The sequence below is a fragment of the Jaculus jaculus genome, chromosome 15 (genome assembly GCF_020740685.1).
Source record: "Jaculus jaculus isolate mJacJac1 chromosome 15, mJacJac1.mat.Y.cur, whole genome shotgun sequence".
NCBI classification, from domain to species: Eukaryota; Metazoa; Chordata; class Mammalia; order Rodentia; family Dipodidae; genus Jaculus; species Jaculus jaculus.
Window position 1 is genome coordinate 24148655 of NC_059116.1, and position 23744 is coordinate 24172398.

General features: G+C 46.3%; 1 protein-coding gene across 1 annotated transcript in view; it reads right to left on the reverse strand.

Annotated features, from left to right (window-relative positions):
• Npc1 (NPC intracellular cholesterol transporter 1) overlaps positions 1-23744 on the reverse strand; it is a 69864-nt gene that overhangs the window by 28306 nt on the left and 17814 nt on the right. Inside the window, exons 2-10 of the mRNA XM_045134687.1 lie at positions 23242-23364; positions 22017-22123; positions 19495-19670; positions 12311-12478; positions 11021-11270; positions 9268-9341; positions 8462-8832; positions 4629-4855; positions 659-759 (exon numbers count right to left, since the gene is read on the reverse strand). Coding sequence (XP_044990622.1) covers positions 659-759; positions 4629-4855; positions 8462-8832; positions 9268-9341; positions 11021-11270; positions 12311-12478; positions 19495-19670; positions 22017-22123; positions 23242-23364 — 1597 coding nt within the window. The remainder of the gene's footprint in view (positions 1-658; positions 760-4628; positions 4856-8461; positions 8833-9267; positions 9342-11020; positions 11271-12310; positions 12479-19494; positions 19671-22016; positions 22124-23241; positions 23365-23744) is intronic.

Sequence of the window (23744 nt, forward strand, 5' to 3'; positions counted from 1 at the left end):
GTCCCCAGCCTCATGAGCAGAGGTTCTGCAGGGGAGCCTCCTGGTCTCTGACCTCCTTGAGACTCAACAGTATGTGTCCAAGTGTGGTAGTGTCGGGAGACGTCCTTGGCCTGTGACAGCTACGCCAAGGCAGGTAAAGGTTAGCACAATCCACGTAGGTGTGTGCCCCATGGAAGTCAGAGGAAAACCTCAGGTGCCTGTGGCCCATGAGCTGCCAAGGAGCCTCCTGTCTCTGCCTCCCGTTTCCTGTAGGCATGCTGGGGTTACAGATGCATTGTACGGCACCTGGCTTTATGTGGGGTCTGGGGATCTGAACTCAGGCTGTCATGTTTGTGTGTTTGTGCGTAATTCACCACTGAACCGTCTCCCAGTCCTTGTAAATCAGGTCCTGAGTAGGATCACTATATAGCCCAGGCTGGTCCCAAACTCAATATCCCCCTGTCTTTACCTCCTGAATGCTGAGATTTCTGGTGTGTGCCACCACACCCCGGGTCACTTCTTTTAAAATCCACAGCCAAACTCACCCAAAGCTAATGGAGTTATTTCTAAGGTTCAAGAAGATCACCCCATTTAGGAGCCTCCTATGATAACTGATGATAGTTAATGACAGAACCAGGAACACTTTAGGGATCAGGAAAAGCAGGAGTTTCTTACTTACCATCGTAGCCACCCAGCACAAGCCATGGGAATACTGGCCCTCCAAAGGTCCCCAGGCAAGGATCGTGGAGCAGACTTGTGTCATTCAGAGAGGCAGGAGCCCTGCCAAAGGGTTAGGAAACACCTTGCAATTAGAATTCGCTTCAAGACAAGACAGAGGCCTAACCATACAGGTGACAGACGGTGCAATGACTAAATTCTAAGCACATGTGGCTCTTGAGGCTCCTTAGTTGGCCATTCACCTCTAGGAAGTCAGAGCCACTGGGCAGCAACTGTAGCCCCAGTGAGGTCTGTGGCCCGTGGGGCTGTGTGTGGACACACAGGAGGGACAAGACACAAAGAAAAACTGGTGCCACAAGGAAGAAACCTACACACAACCAGGTACCTAAGGACAAAGAGAATTCACCATGGAAAGGGGTGCTCTATACAACACCCCATTAAAACTGTGGGTTCTGCCAGACATGGTGGCTCACACCTTTAATCCCAGCACTCGGGAGGCAGAGGTAGGAGGATCGCCGTGAGTTCAAGGCCACCCTGAGACTACAGAGTTAATTCCAGGTCAGCCTGGACTGAGACCCTACCTTGAAAAACAAAACAAACAAACAACAAAAAAAAACAACTGTGGGTTCTGTCATGGTAATGGAATGTGGGGGGGGGCACAAAAATGGGCAATAACAGTAGTGAGAGGTCTCTCTGTATGTGCAATGAACAAACAATTAAAAAAAAAAAAAAAGCTAGGGCTGGGAGACAGCTCAGCAACTAAAGGCACCTGCTTGTAAAGCCTGCTGGCCCAAGGTTTGAGTGCCCAGTACCCACAACACGTTGCACATATGTGTCTGGAGTCCATTTGCGGTGGTAAAAGGCCCTGGTGTGCCAATACCCTATCTCTCAAATAAATAAAGTATTAAAAAACAAAAACAAATGCACAATGACTCCAAGGTGCTTCTGGCAGTGCTCAGCCATGATGCCGCGCATGGCTCCACTGTCGCTTTGGCTCTGAACACACGTCACCATGCCACACGCCACCGGTGAACACGATCTGAAACACCTCAGCGCAGCATGTGAACCGCGGTGGTTTTACAGTACATGTCAAAGGTTTCTGCTCTTCTAGAAACGTAATCGTTTACTTACAGAAAACAAAGACATTGAAATTTTCCCATAAATGAATATCCAATTGGTAGACGGATATTATTAGAATGTTTGATTTCAAATACTATTTATTTATTTGAGAGACAGAGAGAGAGAACGGGTGCACCAGGGCCTCTAGCTGCTGTAAAGGAACCTTTGTTCACCACCTTGTGCACCTGACTTAAATGGGTTTTGGGGAATGGAACCTAGGCATGTGAGCCTTAACTGCTAAGCCATCCTTCCAGCTCCTAGAATGTTTGATTTTAAAAATTGATGTTTGAGTTGATGACTTGTTTCATCAAAAATGGTTATATGAATTTTGGCTTGAAATTAGGAACAAATTTTAATAATTTCTGGTCCTCAACATAACTTCTGTCATTTTGGATGGATGGATGTGTGTGCATATACACGAAACAGTGCTCTCAACACTGATGATTCTAAAGTCAGAATATTGATCAGCTCTGGAAAGCACTGAAGATGACATAGTCAGCCAAGATTTAATTCTTTAAAAACTTTTATTTTAGTTGTTTGAAGGAGGGCAGATAGAGAGAATGGATGCACCAGGAGCTCTGGCCACAGCAAACAAACTCCAGACACATGTGCCACCTTGTGCAGCTGGCTTACATGAGTCCTGAGGAATTGAACCTGGGTCCTTTGGCTTTGCAGGCAAGTGCCTTAACCGCTAAGCCATCCCTCCAGCCCAAGATTTAATTCTTTATGTAAAAATAAATAGTAAATCCAACTTGTTAGTATAACAACTTGATTTCATCTTTAATAAACATGTATACCAAAATAAATTCCTATGATGTATCAGCAAATGTTTGATTTGTATACTTATTTTATACAGGTGTATACTCAGGGGCAGGTAAGAATTTCTTGGCTAAAGAGGGGTCATGACTGGGAAAAATTTAAGAAGCCCTTATGTATAGAGCTGTGATCAGGAGAGAAGGAACAGAAACAAGACTGGGGTTAGGAGCAGAATGGTGGTTCAGGGAATGACAAGTCCGCTCGGAGCACAAGGTACGCACAAATGGGACCCGTAGCACGGGGGGGGGGGGGGGGGGGGGGGGTGTTTGCTGGAAAGGGAGGAAACAGGTAATGACAAAAAGTGCTGTGAAGCAGTTTATTACACTTCTATCCTGGAGGCTCGGGGGAATGCTAGCATTTAGAAAACAGATGTCATGAGCTGTTTGAAAGGGAACTTGGTGGCAAAATGGAAGGAAGTCTGGCAGTGGGCAGGAAACAGGAAGCAGGAGGCCAGGCAGGAGCTGCGTACAATGGCCCAGACGGCCGAGGACAGGCAGACACGTGTCCTGTGGAGAGGGAGCCAGCATCGCAGGGCAGCCACTGGTCACCACCTGGCTGGCACTTGGGGCGGTTCTTGCAGTCTCACCCACCAGAGATGCAGGATGGGTCGTGCCCCAGAGCAGGTGACGTCAGATGGAGCAGGAGCATTCCCCCCACCGTCTGACTGCCAGCAGAGGCGAGGGCGTGCATGGGTCACGATGCCCAGGCATCGCTTAAGGAAGCTAAGGATGGGAAGGAATTTAGGGACAGAGCCTTGTGCTTGAGCGACTGCTAGATGCCAGTGCCATTAAATGACACGGGGAAAAGAAGTTAGTCTGTACAGGAAAAACCAAGCCTCCCCCATTCCTATGGGACCTGCAGGGGAAAAGCTGGAGTGTGAGGTGGGGGTGAATGCTGGAGATAGGCCTGAGGTCATGGGGGTTACACAGTATGGCCCACAGCAGAGTTGTCCTGGCCCAGCTTCCATGTCTCAGCCTCAGGGTGTTTTGTTTTCTTTTGTTTTGTTTTGTTTTTTGAGGTAGAGTCTCGCTGTAGCCCAGGCTGACCTGGAATTCACTATGGAGTCTCAGGGTGGCCTCAAACTCACAGTGATCCTCCTCCCCCTGCCTCCCGAGTGCTGGGATTAAAGGTGTGCGCCACCACGCCTGGCATCCTCATCTTTTGATAAAACACAAGATTCACATACCATTCCCTTAATTGACTTATTTTGTAAAACAGAAAAATGGTTTTTCCTCCAAATATAGAAATTACATAATAAACTTTTTTTTTTTAGTCACCCACGGCTGCCTGGTACCAACTGCCCTGTGAGTAATGCTGGCTCAGGGCACATGAGCACTCATCTACTTATTTCGTGCTGACAGCTCCTGGTTCTAGAGGCGATGGCATTGAAATAGAATGCGCACAGCCCAGCAGCCTCAAGAGGCACATTCCAGCCACCGACAGACAGAACTTAAAGTCAGCAGAATTCTGGAAAGCCAGAAGCCACAGAGACTGGCTCTAGAGATGTGGTTAGCTAAGCAGCCTCTTGAAGGAGACAATGGGTACTTTGTTTCCAGGGTGCACACAGAGCAACCACCTGCTCCTAGGCCCAGCCAGGGGCTTTCAGGAGTGGCAGGCCCATGTCCCCCATCTGGCCTTACGCGTTCTTCCCTACAAGCCAGCAGCTCCCCTTCCCAGTCGCCCAATGTACACAGACACGTGCCATGTAACCGTTTCTGCTGACAGACCATGGGAAGATCCCATGAGATAATTCATCTTCTTAGTGCTATCACAGTGGTCTTAGTTTGTGTACATATACTTTGGCATGTGTACAATGAAATTAGTGACACGTTTCTCAGAACGTGTCCCTGCTGTGAAGAAACATTACAGTTTTCTCATCAACGGTCTCCCTCTACTCAGATGGCAGCTTCACAAGGCAGGCCCTGTTCTATCTGCTCGCGGCTGGCTGGGCCTCCAGTGCTGTGAATGGCGGCGTGTGCATGAGGAAGTTCTTAAACACCCACGGCAAACGTGAAGGAATGGCCGCGGGCACTTACCGGACACAGTACAGAAAGTGTGTGTGGAAATCGGCGTACACAAAGAAGTCGTCCCCTACTGAGTGGTCCAAAACGGTGTAGCTGTTCTGGAAGTAGTTTAACACGCTCATAATGGTGCAGTTCTTGTTATATGGCGAGAGAGGGGCCACGCAGATGTCTTGAAGAGTCACCGTCTCGTTGTTGTAAGACGCAACGATGTTTTCAATGGCTGTTTGTAAGTCGAGGACCTGAAAGATTTTCAAAATCATCAGACCCAGAAAGGAAGGTCAGCTTTCTTCGGGTCTTTGCTGGCCAGTATGATGTACCCTGAGAGGTCAAAAGAAAAGCAGCATTTGCGGAAAACACCTCCAAAGATGGGGGAGGATTAAGGCACAATATGGTGAGATACTTGGTGAGGCCCACCCACTCTTAAGAGCAAACTGTTCAAAAATGGGGAGGGGACATCATCACCAGAGAAGATGTTGACAGGACCTACAACTGTCCTCCTCCTCCTTCTCCAGTGACCACCAAAAAGGCCCCAGTCTTGGAACACGAATCCTGGCCTTTCTGACACTGGTTCTTGTCAAAGACCCAACAGCCACTGTCTTCCTCTACCCTGTGACCCTCAGGCATATGCTCACAGGTCACACCTGGGACGACCCTCTTGGAGGGAAAAGGCTGCACTAGTCATGTTTTGCAGCAAGTTGAGAAAGAACAGCAGATAGTTCTGGGATGAAGAAAGGACACTTTCACCATCTTAGAGCCAAGAGCTATGCTTAAAGGGAAAACGATGGTTGCACAGTCATTCATGAGAGGAATGGATGAAATTTGTTCACCCATCAGGCACAGTTTGTGGCAAGTGTGATGGGACAGTGGTAGGGACTGAGCACAATCATCAAAAGAAATCGCCAAGGGCAGATGGCTGAGTGGGTGACGTGCTCGCCATGCAAGTCGGAGGACCTGAGTTTGGAGCCCCAGAACTCAGGTAAACTGTGGGTTGTGGCAGCACACACCTGTAATCCCAGTGCTGGGAAAGTGGAGACAGGCTGGTTCCTAGGACCTGCTGGACGGCTAGCCTAACTCTAGCCAAACTGGTGAGCCCTGGGTTCAGAGAGACGACCTTAAAAATTAAGTGAAGATCAGCTGAGGAAGACACCCAGCATTAGCCTCTGGCTCCACATGCACGCATGCGCCTGAGCATCCAGGCACATGTGCATCTACACACACAAGAATATGTACCACACACACATGAAACACCAAGACTTTAAATAAAAAATAAAGAGAGGTGCCAGGCGTAGTGGCCCACGCCTTTAATCCCAGCACTCGGGAGGCAGAGGTAGGAGGATCGCCATGAGTTCAAGGCCACCCTGAGACTATACATAGTGAATTCCAGGTCAGCCTGAGCTAGAGTGAGACCCTACCATGAAAAACCAAAATATAAAAAATAAATAAATAAAATAAAGAGAGGACTGCAGAGATGGCTTAGATCTTAAAGCGCTTGCCTGGAAAGCCAAAGAATCCGGGTTCGGTTCCCTAGGACCCACATAAGCCAGATGCACAAGGTGGCGCATGCATCTGGACTTCATTTGCAGTGGCTGGAGGCCCTAGTGCACCCATTCTCTCTACATATATCTGCCTCTTTCTCTATTTTATTTTAAAAATAATAAATAAATAAATAAATGGATGGACTTCATCCCAGAGGGATCACCTACCAAATGAACCTGAACCAAGCAGCAGAGATTCATTCCAGAACATGACCAGGAGCTCCCGAGTAAAATAAACAAAACCCCTGCTCTTTTGGGCCCTTTCATATTACTTTCAGTTACCAAAGGAAACAATCTACAAAGTCCCAAGGTGAATTTCTCCTAAATACATCCAGTTTCAATAGAGATGTTTCTTAGTCCTCCTCTGCATCTCAAGTTCAAGGAAAAAGCAACCCAGTCTGTTCAAAGTCAATCCAAAAGTAGGCAATATTAACTTCAATGCCTATCATCACTTTCTGACAAGTCAAGGTAAAAACTTTTGTTAAAAAAAAAAAAAGAAAAAGAAAAAAAAAAACTGGCTGGAGAGATGGCTTAGTGGTTAAGACGCTTGCTTGCAAAGCCAAAGGACCTCGGTTCAATTCCCCAGGACCCACGTAAGCCAACTGTACATGCAGTGGCAGGAAGCCCTGGCGCACCCATCTTTTTTTTTTTTTCTCTCTCTCTGTGCATCTTTCGCTCAAATAAATAAATAAAGGTAAAATATATAAAAAGAACACTTTTGTGGCACAGGCCAATGGGGCTTGAAGGCAGCCCACATGGGGTGGAGGGGGCTGCTGAACAGGGGACTCCTGAGACCCACCAGCATAGTCTCAACCCCGCCACGGTGGGACCTCGCTCACAGCACTGCGTGCTCACAATAAATACGGATGAGGACCCTCCGGGGGCACAAGGGGCTCTACACAACAAACTCCTCACTTTTGCTTCTTGCAGAGGAGAGATCAGACCCTAGAATAAGCCCACACTAATCACACTAGCAAGTTACAGATTTTTAAAGAACTAGAGCTTGAACCTAACCATGGTGAAGTGGCAGATGGTGGGGGGGGGAAGGTTAAGAGACAGGTGCCGACAGCCAAGCATGGTGGCGCACACCTTTAACCCCCAGCGCTTGAGAGGCAGAGGTAGGTGGATCGCTGAAAGTTTGGGGCCACCCTGAGACTACATAGTGAATTTCAGGTCAGCCTGAGCTAGAGTGAGACCTTACCTCAAAAAACCAAAACAACAACAACAACAAAAAAAAAAAAAAAAAAAGAAACAAAAACAAGCTAGGCATGGTGGCGCACGCCTTTAATCCCAGCACTCGGGAGGCAGAGGTAGGATCGCTGAGAGTTTGAGGCCACCCTGAGACTCCATAGTGAATTCCAGGTCAGCCTGGGCTAGAGTGAGACCCCTACCTCGAAAAACCAAAAAAAAAAAAAAAGAAAAGAAACGGGTGCTGGCGTCACAAAGATGGGACTTTGAATCTGATATTACCACATACAAGTGGTATGTACATATATATATAAAAGAAAAAACACCTTTGCTTTTACGCTTCAATATTTTCAAGCAACTCTTATACAGAGCTGGGGGATGCTCATTGGGTAAAGGGCATGAACATGAGAACCCCGAACCTAGAGAAAACCTGGGTAAGGGCTGGATGGATGGCTCAATGGTTAAGGCACTTGTCTGAAAAGCCTAAGGACCCAGATTTGTTTCCCCTGGACCCGCATAAGCCAGATGCATAAGGTGGCACATGCCTCTGGAGTTAGTTTGCAGGGGCTAGAGGCCCTGGCACACCCATTCTCTCTTAAATAAATAAATACATAAATAAGCAAAAAGGTAGGTGTGATGGTGTGCACCTGTAATCCCAGTGCTGGGGAGACAGCAAAAAGGAGGCCCGGGGACTTACTAGTCAAGCTGAATTGATGAGTCCCAGGTTCATTGGGAGAACCTGTCTCGAAGATAAATACATGAACAAGTTGGGCAGGATGGCGAACGCCTTTAATCCCACCACTCGGGAGGCAGAGGTAGGAGGATTGCCATGAGTTCGAGGTCACCCTCAGACTACAAAGTGAATCCCAGGTCAGCCTGAGCTAAAGTGAGACCCTACCTCGGAAAACAAAACCACAACAAAAATACATAAATAAACAGAGATAGAAGAGCAAATGAAGAAAACACCTGGTTTTTGCCTCTGGCCTCCATACACATAAGCAATACATGCGTGTCCACCTGTACGTATCACACACACACACCAGCATTCCAGGTAGAACTGGTCAACATGGAAACATGAATGTCTCAGGATAAACAGCCTCAAACAGCAGGTCGGTGGGTTACCTGGCGCAAAATCTCTATGTTCAGTGGAGGCCCAAAGGGCACATCGGCCCCCGAGGGGTATGGCTGGTAGATGTGGACGCTGCTGTTGGGGGCCTGGATGATGAGCTGCTCCGTGCGGAAGAAAGGCCCGAAGTGCTTGTCAAAGTACTCCTTCTCAAGGCGGGCCTGGCTGCCGGGCGCTGACCAGAGGTCCACGGGATTGGTGGTGACCTGGACATACACCAGGCCCGACGAACACACGGTGATGAAGACCAGCGAGAAGAAAATGACGCAGCCGGGGTTGCGGACACAGAAAGCACCCCACCATGTGAACAGGCGCCTCAAATAGTTGTCGAATGCTGCACCAAGCTGGTCACAGCATGAGGCTTCCCCTGGGAGGATGGAAGAGGAAAGGAGTGTGGAGGTTAAGAGCCAAGCCATTCCTGAAAGTTGGAACAAGGAAAAGCATTAACTACCACTGGGGACTCTGGGAGTTGAACCCCTCTGCCACATGCTCAACATCGCCCGGGCAGTCTGCGGCCTGTCTCCTCATGCCGAGACACCCCCCGGGACTGCCCTCTGGCGATGGCTCCCCTCAACTCTGCCCTCGGCGCATTCATGGCCCTTCCTCCAGTCCAGTCATCTCATTATTAATTAGCTGGTTCTGATGTGCCACACTGAGGCCTGGTCACAGACAAAAGGCAAAGAGGCACGTTGGCACAGCTGGCTCTTGGCACCGGAAGGCTGCCTCGCACAGAGCAGGGGCTGAGGCTCTCCCAACAACACAACTGGAGCCCCTGATCTTCTGTTCAGGTGTGTGGGCGTACCTTTGTCACTGGCATTCACAGAGAAGGCGATATTGCTGTCGATGGGAGTGTACTCAGATACAAAATAGCGTTTCCTGAAAAACAGAAGCATGTAAGTGACATCAGTGGATTTCGTCACATTGAAGGTATTCACCTGACTTTCCAAAGATCCTACTAAAAGGTCACTTCCTCATTCTGTCTTCTTGTTCCCCAGTTGTTACCTTCTTTTCTCCTAGGTTTTCTTCAATGCCTATGCTCACCAAACGCAGGAGAATACTCCAGAAGGTATTAAAAATGAAATGTGAGCTGGCCATGGTGGCGCATGCCTTTAATCCCAGCATTTGGGAGGCACAGGTAGGTGGGGGCTGGAGAGATGGCTTATTGGTTAAGGTACTTGCCTGCAAAGCCTAAGGACTCAGGTTCAATTGCCCAGTAACCTCATGGACCAGATGCAAAAAGGGCACATGTGTCTAGGGTTTGTTTGCAGTAGCTAGAGACTCTGGGGTGCCCATTTTCTCTCTTCCTCTGTCTCCTCCTCTTTTCTTTTCTTAATTTTTATTTATTTATTTGAGAACAACACACACAGAGAAAGAGGCAGAGAGAAAGAGAGAGAGAGAGAGAGAGAGAGAGAGAGAGAGAGAGAGAGAGAGAGAGAGAGGGAGAGGGAGGGAGAGAGGGAGAGAGGGAGGGAGGGAGGGAAGGAGAGAGGGAGGGAGGAGAGAGAGAGTGAATGGGTGCACCAGGGCCTCCAGTCATTGCAAATGAACTCCAGATGCATGTACCCCCTTGTGCATCTAGCTAATGTGGGTCCTGGGGAATTGAGCCTCAAACAGGGGTCCTTAGGCTTCACAGGCAAGCGCTTAACCACTACGCCATCTCTCAAGCCCTCCTTCTCTTTCTTAAATAAATTAATTAAAAATGAATTATGAAAGGATTTCACTATGTATATACCTCATTTGTAAATTTGAGGATCTTTTAAATACCCATTCTCCTCCCCAAGTAGCAGTGAGAACCCTCAGTACCCAGATCCCATTCTCGAATACAAGGAACCAGGGTTCCTTGAAGAAGGGGTTGAACACAGACCCAGGGCATGGAAAATACCAGATGCAACCAAGCTGGGAGCGTAACAAAAGGACACAGGAGCCAAGCCAGGCGTGGTGGCGTATGCCTTTAATCCCAGCAGAGGCAGAGGTAGGAGGATCACCGTGAGTTCAAGGCCACCCTGAGACTACATAGTGAATTCCAGGTCAGCCTGGGCTAGAGCAAGACCCTACCTCGAAAAACAAAAACAAAACCTAGGAGTCAATAAGAAGGCACTCCCAGTGCCCAAACTGAAAGGCCTCAACAACTACAGCACTGGATCCACAGTGTTAGCCGGGTGTGGTGGCACACGCCTTTAATCCCAGTACTGGGGAGGCAGAGGTAGGAGGATCACTGTGAGTTCAAGGCCACCCTTGCTGCAGGACATTAATAATCTAGAGAATGGTTTTCATGCAGGCCCACCCAAGCACAGTCTACTAAGTGAAAGCTGAAAGTCCTATACAGGTAGTTTTGCCTTGAATTAAAAAAAAAAAAAAAGCCATGAGTGGTGGCACACACCTTTAATCCCAGCACTGGGGAGGCAGAGGTAGGAGGATTGCTGTGAGTTCAAGGCCACCCTGAGACTACAGAATGAATTCCAGGTCAACCTGGGCTAGAGTGAGACCCTACCTCAAAAAACCAAAAGAAAATAAAAATAAAATAAATAAATAAATAGCCCAACCAATCTGCTTACCGGTAACACCAAACCGCAAAAAATGCTCCAAAAAACATGAACAAGAATGCCATGTAGGTGATCCACATGATGACATACATGGCGTCCAGACCAAAGATCGTCCAGGGCACAGGGGGAGGTGGAGGCTGGGGCTTGGGCCCACAGACGACGGAGCAGTCCTGGCAGCTGCATGGCCCTGTGACCTCATCTACAGACTCGTTGCAGCCTTTGGTGGCATTTTCCATGGGCATCATCCCAAAGATTGGAAGATCTACAGGAAGGAATTATGTTAATGTCTCTGAAGATACATTGAAGTGTTTTTTATTAGACTACGTGTATTTATATTTAAAACTAATGAAATATAACACAACTGAAGAATAAGAACTAGAGATTTTTGTTTAATCTTTAATCAGATTTTGCTGCTTTGTTTCATAAAAGTATTATCTTTAAAAAAATTATTTGAAAGAAAGAGGCAGATAAAGAGAGAGAGAACGGGTGTGACAGGGCCTCTAGCCACTGCAAATGAACTCTAGGCACATGCATCACCTTGTGCATCTGGCTCTACATAGGTTCTAGGGAATAGAACCTAGGTCCTCAGGCTTTGCAGGCAAGTGCCTTAACTGCTGAGCTATCTCTTTAGCCCTATTTTTATCTTTTGAGATAGGGGCTCATAAAGCCTAGGCTGGGCTTATACTTTCAAATTTTTTTTTTGTTTTTATTTATTTATTTGAGAGTGACAGACAGAGACAAGAAGAGGCAGATAGAGATAGAGAGAGATAGAGAGAGAGAGAGAGAGAGAGAGAGAGAGAGAGAGAGAGAATGAATATGGGCACACCAGGGCCTCCAGCCACTGCAAATGAACTCCAGAGGCATGCGCCCCCTTGTGCATCTGGCTAATGTGGGTCCTGGGGAATCAAGCCTTGAACTGGGGTCCTTGGGCTTCACAGGCAAGCACTTAACCACTAAGCCATCTCTCCAGCCCCTGAGGCAAACTTTAAATTGGATCTGTACTCCTTCCTGAGCAGCTAGGCAGAGCCTAAAGCAGGGTTCTGGAAAGGCCCTTGTTATAAACACAAACACATCCCTGGCTTGTTCTTTCAATTGCACTGGTAACCCCTAGAAGCAATTCCTTTTCCTCCTCCAGTCCTTCATCTTGCCTTCCTAAATGACCTGGAACAGGGCACATGCGCTGCTTACCTCTTTACTAGAAAGAAACTTAAGGAACTAGCTCCCTGTTTATCTTCCTACTGCAGATTCCTTAGCTTTCAACAGCACCACACACGTAGTCAACTTGGAAGCTGTCACCCCTACCTGAAAAAATGGGAGTGATGGTAAATGGTGCCTGCCCGTTGTCCTTGTTAAACATGTACTCGATCCAGTTGGTGGCATTGCAGGCGTCAGCGTCCTTCCCACACAGGATCCCCAGGGCCTTGTCATTACTTGAGGGGGCCTCCACATCACGGCAGGCATTGTACATTGCTAGAAGAGGAATTACAAGGGGAAAAGATGGAGACATAATACTTGCTTAAATTCACCAGGCAAGATCGTACCAAAGGCCTCTGGGCTGGAAGCACAGGATTCACGTGCTGGCAGGCTAAGGTGTGCGTACACAGAGACCTCCCCCTAAACTCACCCATTAGCCCACAGACGATGAGCAGGCCTCATTCCAAGTAATCTACATGTACAAAATCGGCAAGGGAAATGATGTCGTATCCCACAGTCTCACAACAGCTTCAAGTACTATCACCCCCTCCCCCCCCCCCGCCCGCCAATGTGAAGACACACGCTGAGTCTAGGCAAAGGAAATCTCAGTACCTCTCTGGTCACTCACTGATGTTTGTGACAGAAAACCTCAGTAGCAGAAGACTGCCAGGCCTGAGGAACTTACAGGGGAAATGCTTTTGACCAGAGATCACATGTCAGTGGGCTCAATGCTGTTCTCTTCTTGGTTTTTTAGAGCCCTGCCCCCCCCCACAATACACCACGCCAGGCATGGTGGCACATGTCTTTAATCCCAGCATTTGGCAGGCTGAGGTAAGAGGATCATTGTGAGTTCAAGGCCAGCCTGAGACTACATAGTGAATTCCAGGTCAGCCTGAGCTAGAGTGAGACCCTACCTCAAAAACAAAAACCCAAATCCATGTACCAATGGTTTTGATGGATGCTCTACACATAAGGAAGAGTGTGTTCTGTTAATTTTCATCCAGGAGTTTTGGTAGAAACATCTTAGGATCATCTTCCCCTAAACTCCAAGGAGATGCTGACACATTCATTTTCTCTCTTACTCTAAAAAGGCAGATTAGCTAGTATGAAAGCGTCTTCCTCAGAGGTGGAATACAATATTCCATTCTGACCTTTTATCATAGTGATCTGTCATTTTTTCTACTTGCTTGTGGGTGTGCACACATTGTTTTAGACATGGTTTAGTCTTGCTATGGCTTAGAATTCTCAATCCTCCTGCCCCCAGACTACACAGGGCAAGATTACAAGCATGTGCCATTACATTCAGCTTTGCTGTAAGATAATAGTCATTGGAGTTGGATAGCTTTTTTTTTTAAGCTATATTTGGAGACAGGGCAGTAGGGAGACAACAGCCAAATATAATGCTGTATATGAACTGAAGAAAAACTTCACATTGTAACTCGTCGCTTTATATGCTAACTAAAGACAATCAAATAAAAACCTCAAAAAGCATTACATAACTTAATACAGACTTTTAAAGTCTTGGTCATAAACTTTTTAAACCAATTGCATCATTTTTTTCCCCTTTCCTTCACAAGAGTCTTGGCTTTTGTGTTTTCTTAATTTTTTAAAAAAAATATTTTTATTCATTTATCTATTTGTAAGCTGAGAAAGAAAGAAGAGAGAATGGACATACCAGGGCTTCCAGCTGCTGCAAATGAACTCCAGATGCATGTGTTACTTCGTGCATCTGGCTCTATGTGGGTACTGAGGAGTGGGGTTTTGGTTGTTAGGCTTTGCAGACAAGTGCCTTAACTGCTAAGCTATCTCTCCAACCCCTAATATAGACTTTTTGCCTTAAAAAAAATAACTGAGGGGTAGGTAAGAACACTCAGTAGGTAAAAATGCTTGCTGCTCAAGTGTGCCAAGCCGAGTTCAGAACCCACGTAAAGCCACACTCAGCAGTGAACATCTACAATCCCAGGCTCCTGTGGTGAGATGTAGACAAGAGAATCCCCAAACGCTCACAGGTCAGCTAACCTGGTGTATGCAGAGGCACAAAACACCACAGAGGCTGCTCTGTAACCTTCAGCCACATGTCATGGCATGTGTTTACACACAAATAAGAAAACTCACCTTTGCACACAGTGACGTGGCACAGAACTGTCACTCCATCACTGGGGGAGGTGTGGGCAGGATGATCAGGAGTTCAAGACCAGCCTTGGAGGCAGAGTGAGTTCCAGGCCAGAGCTTGGGCAGAAAGAATGTAAGAGCCAGAGAATGGGAGAAATATTTTGGGACACTACCTTCAGACACAAAGTGACCAATATATAATGACCTCGGAGTGGCTGTCACTACCTCCCCAAGACCACCACAAAAGTGAGTTCAACATATATATATATAATAACATATTTATTATTTATATATAATTTTTTTTTTCAAGATAGGGTCTCACTCTGGTCCAGGCTGACCTGGAATTCACTTTGTAGTTTCAGGGTAGCCTTGAACTCAGTGATCCTCCTACCTCTGCCTCCTGAGTACTGGGATTCGAGACATGTGCCACCATGCCCAGCTCATCAACATTTTGATATGGATGATGGAGAAAAGTGAAAAAGAAGTCATTGAAATAGAAGAAGGTCTAGTAGGATAAAAAGAGTTCAGTGAAGGAAAGCTCCAAAACAAAGTCCTGGGAGGAGGGAATGATCAAATTACATTATCTTCATGCATGAAAACTGTCAATAAAACAGCCAGGCATGGTGGCACATGCCTTTAATCCCAGCACTGGGGCAGACAGAGGTAGGGGGATCGCCATGAGTTCAAGGCCATCCTGAGGATTCCTGGACTAGAGTGACATGCTACCTCAAAAAAAAAAGTTTAAAAACAAAAAAAAACTTATATTGAAACAACTCACATGCCATGTAATACACCCACTTAAAGTATACATACAATCTGGGCTGCAGAGATGGCTTAGTGGTTAAGGTGCTTGCCTACGAAGCCAAAGGACTCAGGTTTGATTCCCTAGGACCTATGTAAGCCAGATGCACAGGGTGGTGCATGCATACAGAGTTTGCAGCAGCTAGCGGCCCTGGTGTGCTCATTCTCCCTCTACCTGTCTCTTTCTCTCAAATAATTAAATAAATAAAAATTTAAAATAAAATATTTGGAGTACATAATTTGGTATTAGCGCGTGCTTGTCATATGATCCAGTAGTCATGCTCCTTGCTGCTCACCCAGATGAGCTGACGACATGTCCGTACAACAACCTGTGCAACTATTTATAGCAGCTGCACTTGTAATTGCCAGAGCTCAAAAGCACCAGTATGTTCTTCAGTAGGTGGATGAGCAAATAACCTGTGATACGCTCACACACCCACCAAGATAGAGGGAGAGGGAGAGAATGGGCGCGCCAGGGCTTCCAGCCTCTGCAAACGAACTCCAGACGCGTGCGCCCCCTTGTGCATCTGGCTAACGTGGGACCTGGGGAACCGAGCCTCGAACTGGGGTCCTTAGGCTTCACAGGCAAGCGCTTAACCGCTAAGCCATCTCTCCAGCCCCTATGTTTTGGGGGAGTTAGGGATTGCAGCCAACTGTACAGGTTTCTTCTCAAGAGGATGACAATGTTCCAAAATAGCACGCGCGTAGTTTTGTAAGAAACCACCTCTGTCTTCCAAGGTGGTGGCATGGCTTTTCATGCCCACCAGCGATGTGCAAGAGTGTCTGCTGCTCCACAGCCTGGCCGGGCTTTGGTGGCATTTGTGCTCTGGACTGGGAGCTGTTCCAGTGAGTGTGCGGTGGCGGCTCAGTGCTATTTTAATGTGAAAACTTCCCTAATCACATATGATGCTGAGCAACATTTCATAATTTATTTCCATCTACACACCTCTTTTGGTGAGGTATCTGTTCAGGTAGTTTGCTCATTTTCTAATCAAGTTATTTTTTTTCTTATTATTGAATTATAAGAGTTATTTTTGTACACTTAAGATATTAGTCATTATTCAAATGTCTTTTTTATGTATGAGACACAGACAGAGAAAAAATTGGTATGCCTGGTCCTCAGCTACTGCAAATAAACTCCAGACACATGCACCACATTGTGTGCATACATCACTTTGTACATCTGGTATATATGCATTCTAGAGAGTCAAACCTGGGTCCTTAGGCTTTGCAGGCAAGTGCCTTAACTACTAACCCATCTCTCCAGCCCTCAAATATGTCTTTTGAAAAGATTTTTATCCAGTCTGTGACCTACCTTTAGTAGTTCAGATAGTCTCAATTTTTCATGTCAATGATAACATTATAATGGACGTTTGTATTTGGGTCTCTCTGTTCACATGTGTCAACAGTGTTTGTAGAGTGGGCCTCTGTATGTGGAATTTCCTTATTTATTTACTATTTATATGGGTGTGTGCACATGCATGCATGCTCATGCACGCACACCAGGGTGGTTTTGGCACTGCAAATGAAAAACGAGTATGGATGGCTGTGGACTCGAACTGTGGCCAGCAGGCTTTGCAAGGAAACATCTTTAGCGGCTGAGCCATCTCCCCAGCCCCTGTAGTGGAATTTCTGAGGTAAAGAAAGGTGTGTTTAATTATTTTCAACTTTAACAGGCATTGCAAAATTGTTTGCCAAATATTTGTACCAAGTTATGAGGGGTGCAGTTTATTAGCACTTTTATTGCTTCACAGCCTCATGAGTAGTTGGAACTGACCAGCTTCCTCATCGGTGCCAGTCTGATAACACATGTAGGGCAGTGGAATGCTTTCATCTGTAGTTCCCAGAATGTTCTAAACACTGGCCACTTTTGTTTTCTGCTTTTTTTTTTTTTTGGTCTCCTCTTTAGAACTCTTTCCTTACCTTAAAGTCTTGAAGAAATATTTACTTCTAAAAATTTCTAAGATTAGGATTTTTTAAAAATATATTTTTTATTTATTTATTGGAAAGAGAGAAAGAGGCAGAAAAAGAGGAAGAAAATAGGTGCGTCAGAGCCTCCAGCCACTGCAGACCAACTTCAGACATGTGTCCCCCCCATTTATGCATCTGCCTTACGTGGGTCCTGGAGAGTAGAACTTGGATCCTTTGGCTTTGCAGGCAAACGCCTTAACCACTAAGCCATTTCTCCAGCCAAGATTAGGATTTTTAGTCAATTCCACATATGCTTTCATATACACCACAAATTAGAGAATGTAATAAGTTTTACTACTTAATTTATCTGCCAGTCCCTCCCCCACCATTGACTTGAACTGATAGAGCTGCATTATCAACTCTGCGTATCTGTTTCTGCTTCTGGCCAGAATGCCCTCTCCAGTTGTCTATTAAGTAGTATCTTTTCAAAGACTGACTCCTATGCACCTTACTTCTTGTTTTCTTTGTGTGTGTATGATTAAGCTTTTTTTTTTTTTTTTGGTGTTTTAAACAAAAAGTGTCATTATATAGCCCAACCTAGCCTCAATCTCATGATCCCCTGGCCTTAGCCTCCCAAATGCTGGGATTAAAGGCAAATGTTACCATATTTAACATTGTTACATTATTTATTTTTGGTCTCTCAAGGTAGGGTCTCCCTCTAGATCAGGCTGGCCTGGAATTCACTATGTAGTCTCAGACTGGCCTCCAACTCATAGTGATCCTCCTACCTGTGCCTCCCAAGCACTGGGGTTAAAGGTGTGTGGCACCATGCCCAGCTGATCCAAATATGTTTTACTCTGTACTTTGAGACATTTTCTTTTGAGCTGTGTCTAATTTGCTATTTACCTTTGAGTCCATTTCAATGACCAATTAATTCTTTCCCTTAAGATACATTTGGCTCTATTTCTAACTTGTTCATGCTATATGTTATTCTCTTACGAATTCTTTCATTTCAGTAATTTTCAACAAATGATCTTGTTCACATCATTCTATGATCTCTAGTTACTGACAGGAGCATGCCTCCAGTTGTAAGACCTGCTTACTTCCTTATTTTCCTTAGAGGTAAAACCAGCCCTTCTCCTCTGCCAACCATTTTTATCTTTCTCCCATTTCCTGAGGTTAAATCAATTCATGCCTACACCAATCAATGCTCCAATGGTCACTAAAATATACACAAGTAAACTTGTATATACTAAAAATTTCCATATGGGAACTTAAAAGTTAGAAGTAAGGGCTCTTTTTAAAGAGATAGCTCAGTGGTTCAGGCGCTTGCCTGCAAAGTCTAACAGTCAGGGCTTGATTCCCCAGTATCCATGAAAAGCCAGATGCACCAAAGGGCGCATACATCTGGAGCCCATCTGCAGCAGCTGGAGGTCCTGGCGTGCCCATTCTCTCCATCTGTCTCTCTCTCTGTACTTACAAATAAGTAAATAAATAAAAATATTCTTTTTTTTTGGTTTTTCAAGGGAGGGTCTCACTCTGGCTCAGGCTGACCTGGAATTCACTATGTAGTCTCAGGGTGGCCTCGAATTCACGGTGATCCTCCTACCTCTGCCTCCCGAGTGCTAGGATTAAAGGCGTGCACCACCACGCCCGGCTTAAAAATATTCTTTACAGGGCTGGAGAGATGGCTTAGCGGTTAAGCGCTTGCCTGTGAAGCCGAAGGACCCCAGTTCAAGGCTCGGTTCCCCAGGTCCCACGTTAGCCAGATGCACAAGGGGGCGCACGTGTCTGGAGTTCGTTTGCAGAGGCTGGAAGCCCTGGCGCGCCTCTCTCTCCCTCTATCTGTCTTTCTCTCTGTGTCTGTCGCTCTCAAATAAATAAATTTAAAGAAAAAAAAAATTAAAAAAAAATATTCTTTACAAATAGTTAGGAGGGGCTTAAAGCAAATGCTTTCTAGATTGTTTTACTGGCTGGAGCTGGAGCCCTGGACTGTGAGCAACGCAATGACCTCTGGAACTGACAATCCTGACACCCCACAGCTAACAGGATAGCAAAAAGAATGAGGGACTTGATCTACTGTTCTGACGGCAGCTTTATATCAATCAATCATCTATTGAGTCTATCTGTCTGTCTGTCAATTCTCTATTGAGCGTGGGAGCGCAGGCAGGCATGTGGAGGTCAGAGGTCAACCCACAATGTCGGTCGTTGCCAACCACCTTGTCTGAGGCAGGGCCTCTTGTTCACCAGCCTAGCCAGCACACAGGCTGCCCAGGATGCTCCTGTCCCTGCCTCCCACCTCACTCTACGCACAGTGGGATTAGAGGACCCCACTCGTGCGCCTGGTTTCATGTGTGTTCTGGGGATCAGAATTCAGGCACTTATGCTTGCGTGGCAAGACTTGTATTCAATCTCCCCAGCCGTCTAACGTTAGCTTCTTAGGAGGAGGAAGGATTCAGTTTACTTACCATCGGCAAAACTCTGTCCAATATAGTACTCTAGTTCCTTCACATTTGTTTTTGTCTGGTTTGTTGCAGGGTCAATATAATCTTCAGTCACTGTCACGTTCAAAAACTGACCCTGGTGAGGGCTACATGTTAGTTCGCAAAACAGGTTCATTAGGTTATAAAAACAGGATGGACATCTAAAAAAAAAAAAACAAAAAAAACAGTAAATTATATTTTGCAAAACATCACAGATGGGGTAGCAAAAATATTTAAAACAGAATACTTATAATTTACTGAAAAGGGACAAATAAGTTATCATGAGAATACTTTAGGCTTACAAATTCTTAAAACTTCATATTAACATAGAGAGATTGCTTTTAAAACTGCATGTAATGTAAAAATGAGAAAGCTTTAGATGTGTGAACCACCTTGTGCAACTGGCTAACGTGGGTCGTGGGGAATTGAACTGGGTCCTTTGGCTTTGTAGACAAATGCCTTAACCGCTAAGCCATCCCTCCAGCCCTGATTCAAGATTTTTAAAAAGGGAAAACAAGAGAATTAACACATTACTAATTTTAAAAAATATTTTTTAAAATTTCTTTCTTTCTTTTATTTGAGAGAGAGAGAGACAGATAGAGAAAGAGAGAATGGGCAGGCCAGGGCCTTCAGCTGCTGCAAATGAACTCCAGATGCATGTGCCCCCTTGTGCATCTGGTTTACATGGGTCCTGCAGAATTAAACCTGAGTCCTTTGGCTTTGCAGACAAGTGCCTTAACCACTAAGCCATGCCATTACTTTTTTTTTTTTTCAAGGTAGGGTCTCACTCCAGCCCAGGCTCACCTGGAATTCACCCTGTAGTCTCAGGGTGGCATTGAAGTCATGGCAATCCTCCTAAGTCAACCTCCCACTTGGTGGGACTGAAGGCGTGGACCACCACGCCTAGCCTACATTACAATTTTTATCTTATAATCTACAGAAAGGCTTTCTTCCAAGCTCCAGAAGATTCCAGGCTCTCTCAAAAGACAAGAGGATTTCCTCATGATTACAAAGATAAAAAGAGCAATCGCTGTGAGAGGCCTTGGGTTGGATCCTCACACAGGAAGATCACAAAACAGGAACTGTGGTGTTCTCCAGCCTGTGGACTTCAGAACCCATGGGTTTCCAGGAGGATCACAAGCTGCCTGCCACCCCTCAGGTTCAAAGTGTAAGCCCCTAATGTTGACTTGGTATATGGCCAAAGAACTCTTTCCCGTTTGGCCCACTGTTAACCTGCAAAAGTTATTGCTTCATTGCATTCTCGCAATATAAGCAAGTGAGATTACTTCGTAGTCTGGTTCTGCCCAGTGAGCAGGCAGAACACAGAATGAGGAAGGTGTGTCCAGCCTCGAGGTGTCTGCTCCAGTGAAGGAGACACACATGTCCACTGGTCCTTTCCAGGTCTGTGCTTTGCAGGGACACCACCAAACAGCACTCACACCATCTGATCGCTTCTTACTGTTTTCAACGAATTATGAATCTCTATGGATTTCAACAGAGCCCAGAATTCCATGTTGGGGTGCTCCTCTCACTTGCAATCATAAAGCAAGCTGAGGTACCTCTGATAACTTGGGAGAAAACTTGACTACCTGTTGATGTTTCTATCCATAATCCTTCACTTGGGAGTGGGTGCTAAATAAATGTGCTTTGATCAAAGGACAGAGACATCAATATCAAAGTCTAGCAGCCTCCGGTGGCCTGATTCATCTCTCACCTTTCGACTCACTACACAGTGTGAGAGTCTGAGAGAACACCTTAGTGGTTTTTCCACTCTGTACTTCCAGTAAGAAGCAGGCTTCCCAGTGGCAGCTGGTTATGACTTGCCATCTGCAGGATAACCCCCCCACACCCCCATTACATTTGCTCCCAAACCATCTTTGGCAGGGTGCTGCACTCTGGAAAATACACTTACAAGGATCCCGCAATCTACTGTCCTAAAGAACACCAGTCATTTGCCCGTCTGCACATTTGAAAATCGCCCATAGACCTGGAAGAAGGACGCCTGTCACACAATCCTTTGGCAATGGCCTGGGTCATAGAATAGTCGGGTTGGCAAATGGACCGCCAGCTACAGCAGAACGGGCCCTACAGAGGATCTGATGTGCTGGCACTTGGTTTCAGCACTGAAACATGTGAGGGCGACCCGCAAAGCAGGGTGGGTGGCAAGATGACAACCCAGAAGACTGCGTGGATGAGGGGACGGAGCAGTGCGACGGGGGGGGGGGGGGGGAGGGGGGATTGGCAACTGGGGACCTCGTCTCTGGCATGCAAGGCGCTAAGCCCTCTCTCTATGGCTATCCCCAGGGCCAGGCCACCTCCGGAGAAGACGACAACTGGGAAGCGAACTGAGTGAAGCCGGTAACGTGCCCTTTACTTCTGACCAGTCACAAGAGAGCGTTCTGGAAACCAAATGATTCCCATCAGGAAGCCAGGAGGGTACTGTTAACGAGGCCCTAAACCCCACGTGCCCATGTCGGCTAAACCCCACGTGCCCATGGTCGGCCTACCTGGACAGAAACTGCAGAGGAAGCTGCAGGTTGTTTTTCAGCGTTCGAAGCTGCTGGACATCACAACAGAGGCTGACGTCGTCGAAGAAGAATCCTGGACAGAGTTCCTGTTGGGGGGGGGGACAGACCCGGGAGCAGGTCGGCGCAGTGCGTCGGGCCACCTCTACTCCCAAAGTCAGTGTGGGAGACTCACGGGTGCAAAACGTTACCCAACGCACTGCTGGTAAGGTGGGGATTCACAAGCACGAGTTGCAAAGACAGTTCTCATTTTTTCTTTTTCTTGTATAGAAGTTCTCTCTCCTCCCTTGACAATCATTTGACCTCTTTTTGTTTTGCAAGTTTTTGTTTAAGTTCAACCAGAGTACTGTTTCCATTTAGTCACTCCATGTAAAGCCAAAACCTGTACTAATCCTGATAAGAACAACAAATAAGTCTAGAAGACCTACCATGTCAGCTTGATTTGGGATTTACTCAAGCCTCTAAAGTCAGTTGTCTCTGTTTGATTTTGACCAGCTTGTTTTCTTTCCTCCCTCCCTTCCTCCCTGCTTGCTTGCTTCCTTCCTTTCCTTACTTCCCTCCCTCCCTCCTTTCTTTCTTTCTCCCTCTAACAAGCCTATGTACCAAGAACAGTTAAGAATACACACAGAAAAGCAGCCAGGCTGGGCATGGTGGCACACACCTTTAATCCCAGCACTTGGGAGGCAGACTAGGTGGATCACCTGAGTTCAAGGCCACCCTGAGACTACATAGTGAGTTCCAGGTCAGCCTGGACTAGAATGAGACCCTACCTCAAAAAAAAAAAAAAAAAAAAAGAAAGAAAGAAAGCAGTCAGATGTCACAGGCTCACATGGGAATATCAGAAATCACCCAAAGGAACAGAAGAGGAAGCTCCAACTTCTTATCTGCAGAATCTATGCAAGTCTTGAAATCTAGGAACCAAAACAGCTAACTTCTAATGTTTTCAGAAGCCCTAAAGACTGCCTTACATCTGAGATAACCGGGTCAGTTTCTAGAACCTTCGCTATTGGGAAACTTCATGAGAGGTACAAAGTCACCCTGGAGTCTTCTTACCTGCTCTGTGTCGTGTGGTACAGGTTAAGTCTGGGATCCGATTTTAAGCCTGTGCATCGCAGCGCCAGCTCCACTCTCCCACAACACAATGCAAAGCTGCCCAGCAGCTTGTGCCCAGTGTTTGCGTTCCCATCACCCCAGACAACACACTTACCTGCACTAAGTCATAGCCATCCTTCGGCAGGGGTTTTGGTGGCCCAGAATATTGGCAATTATACCTCTTGTCTCCAGTTGCAATCCCACACTCTCCATACCAAACACAGGATTGTGAAAACACCTACGGAGTCAACACACAATGAGGTGTCACTGAGATATTAATGGGGAAAAAATGGATTTCAGCAAGAAAAAGTGCTTGCTTCAGCACCATACTGCACCGTTCAACATCACCTGAGAAATGAAGAGCACAAAGCACGTGTTAAACGTTTTGACGGTTGGGACAAGGTTCACAAGTTAACAGTGTTTGCTGTGAAAGCCTAATGGCTAGAGTCTAGATACTCAGAATCCATGTAAAAGCCATGTAAAAGTACACACTGTGTTTTTTGGCAATGAGAACCACAGCCAGAATTCTGAACTTCACAGGAAGCAAGGAAGATTGATAGGAAGATTGCTGTGAGCTCAAGGCCACCCTGAGTGAATTCCAGGGCAGCCTGTGCTAGA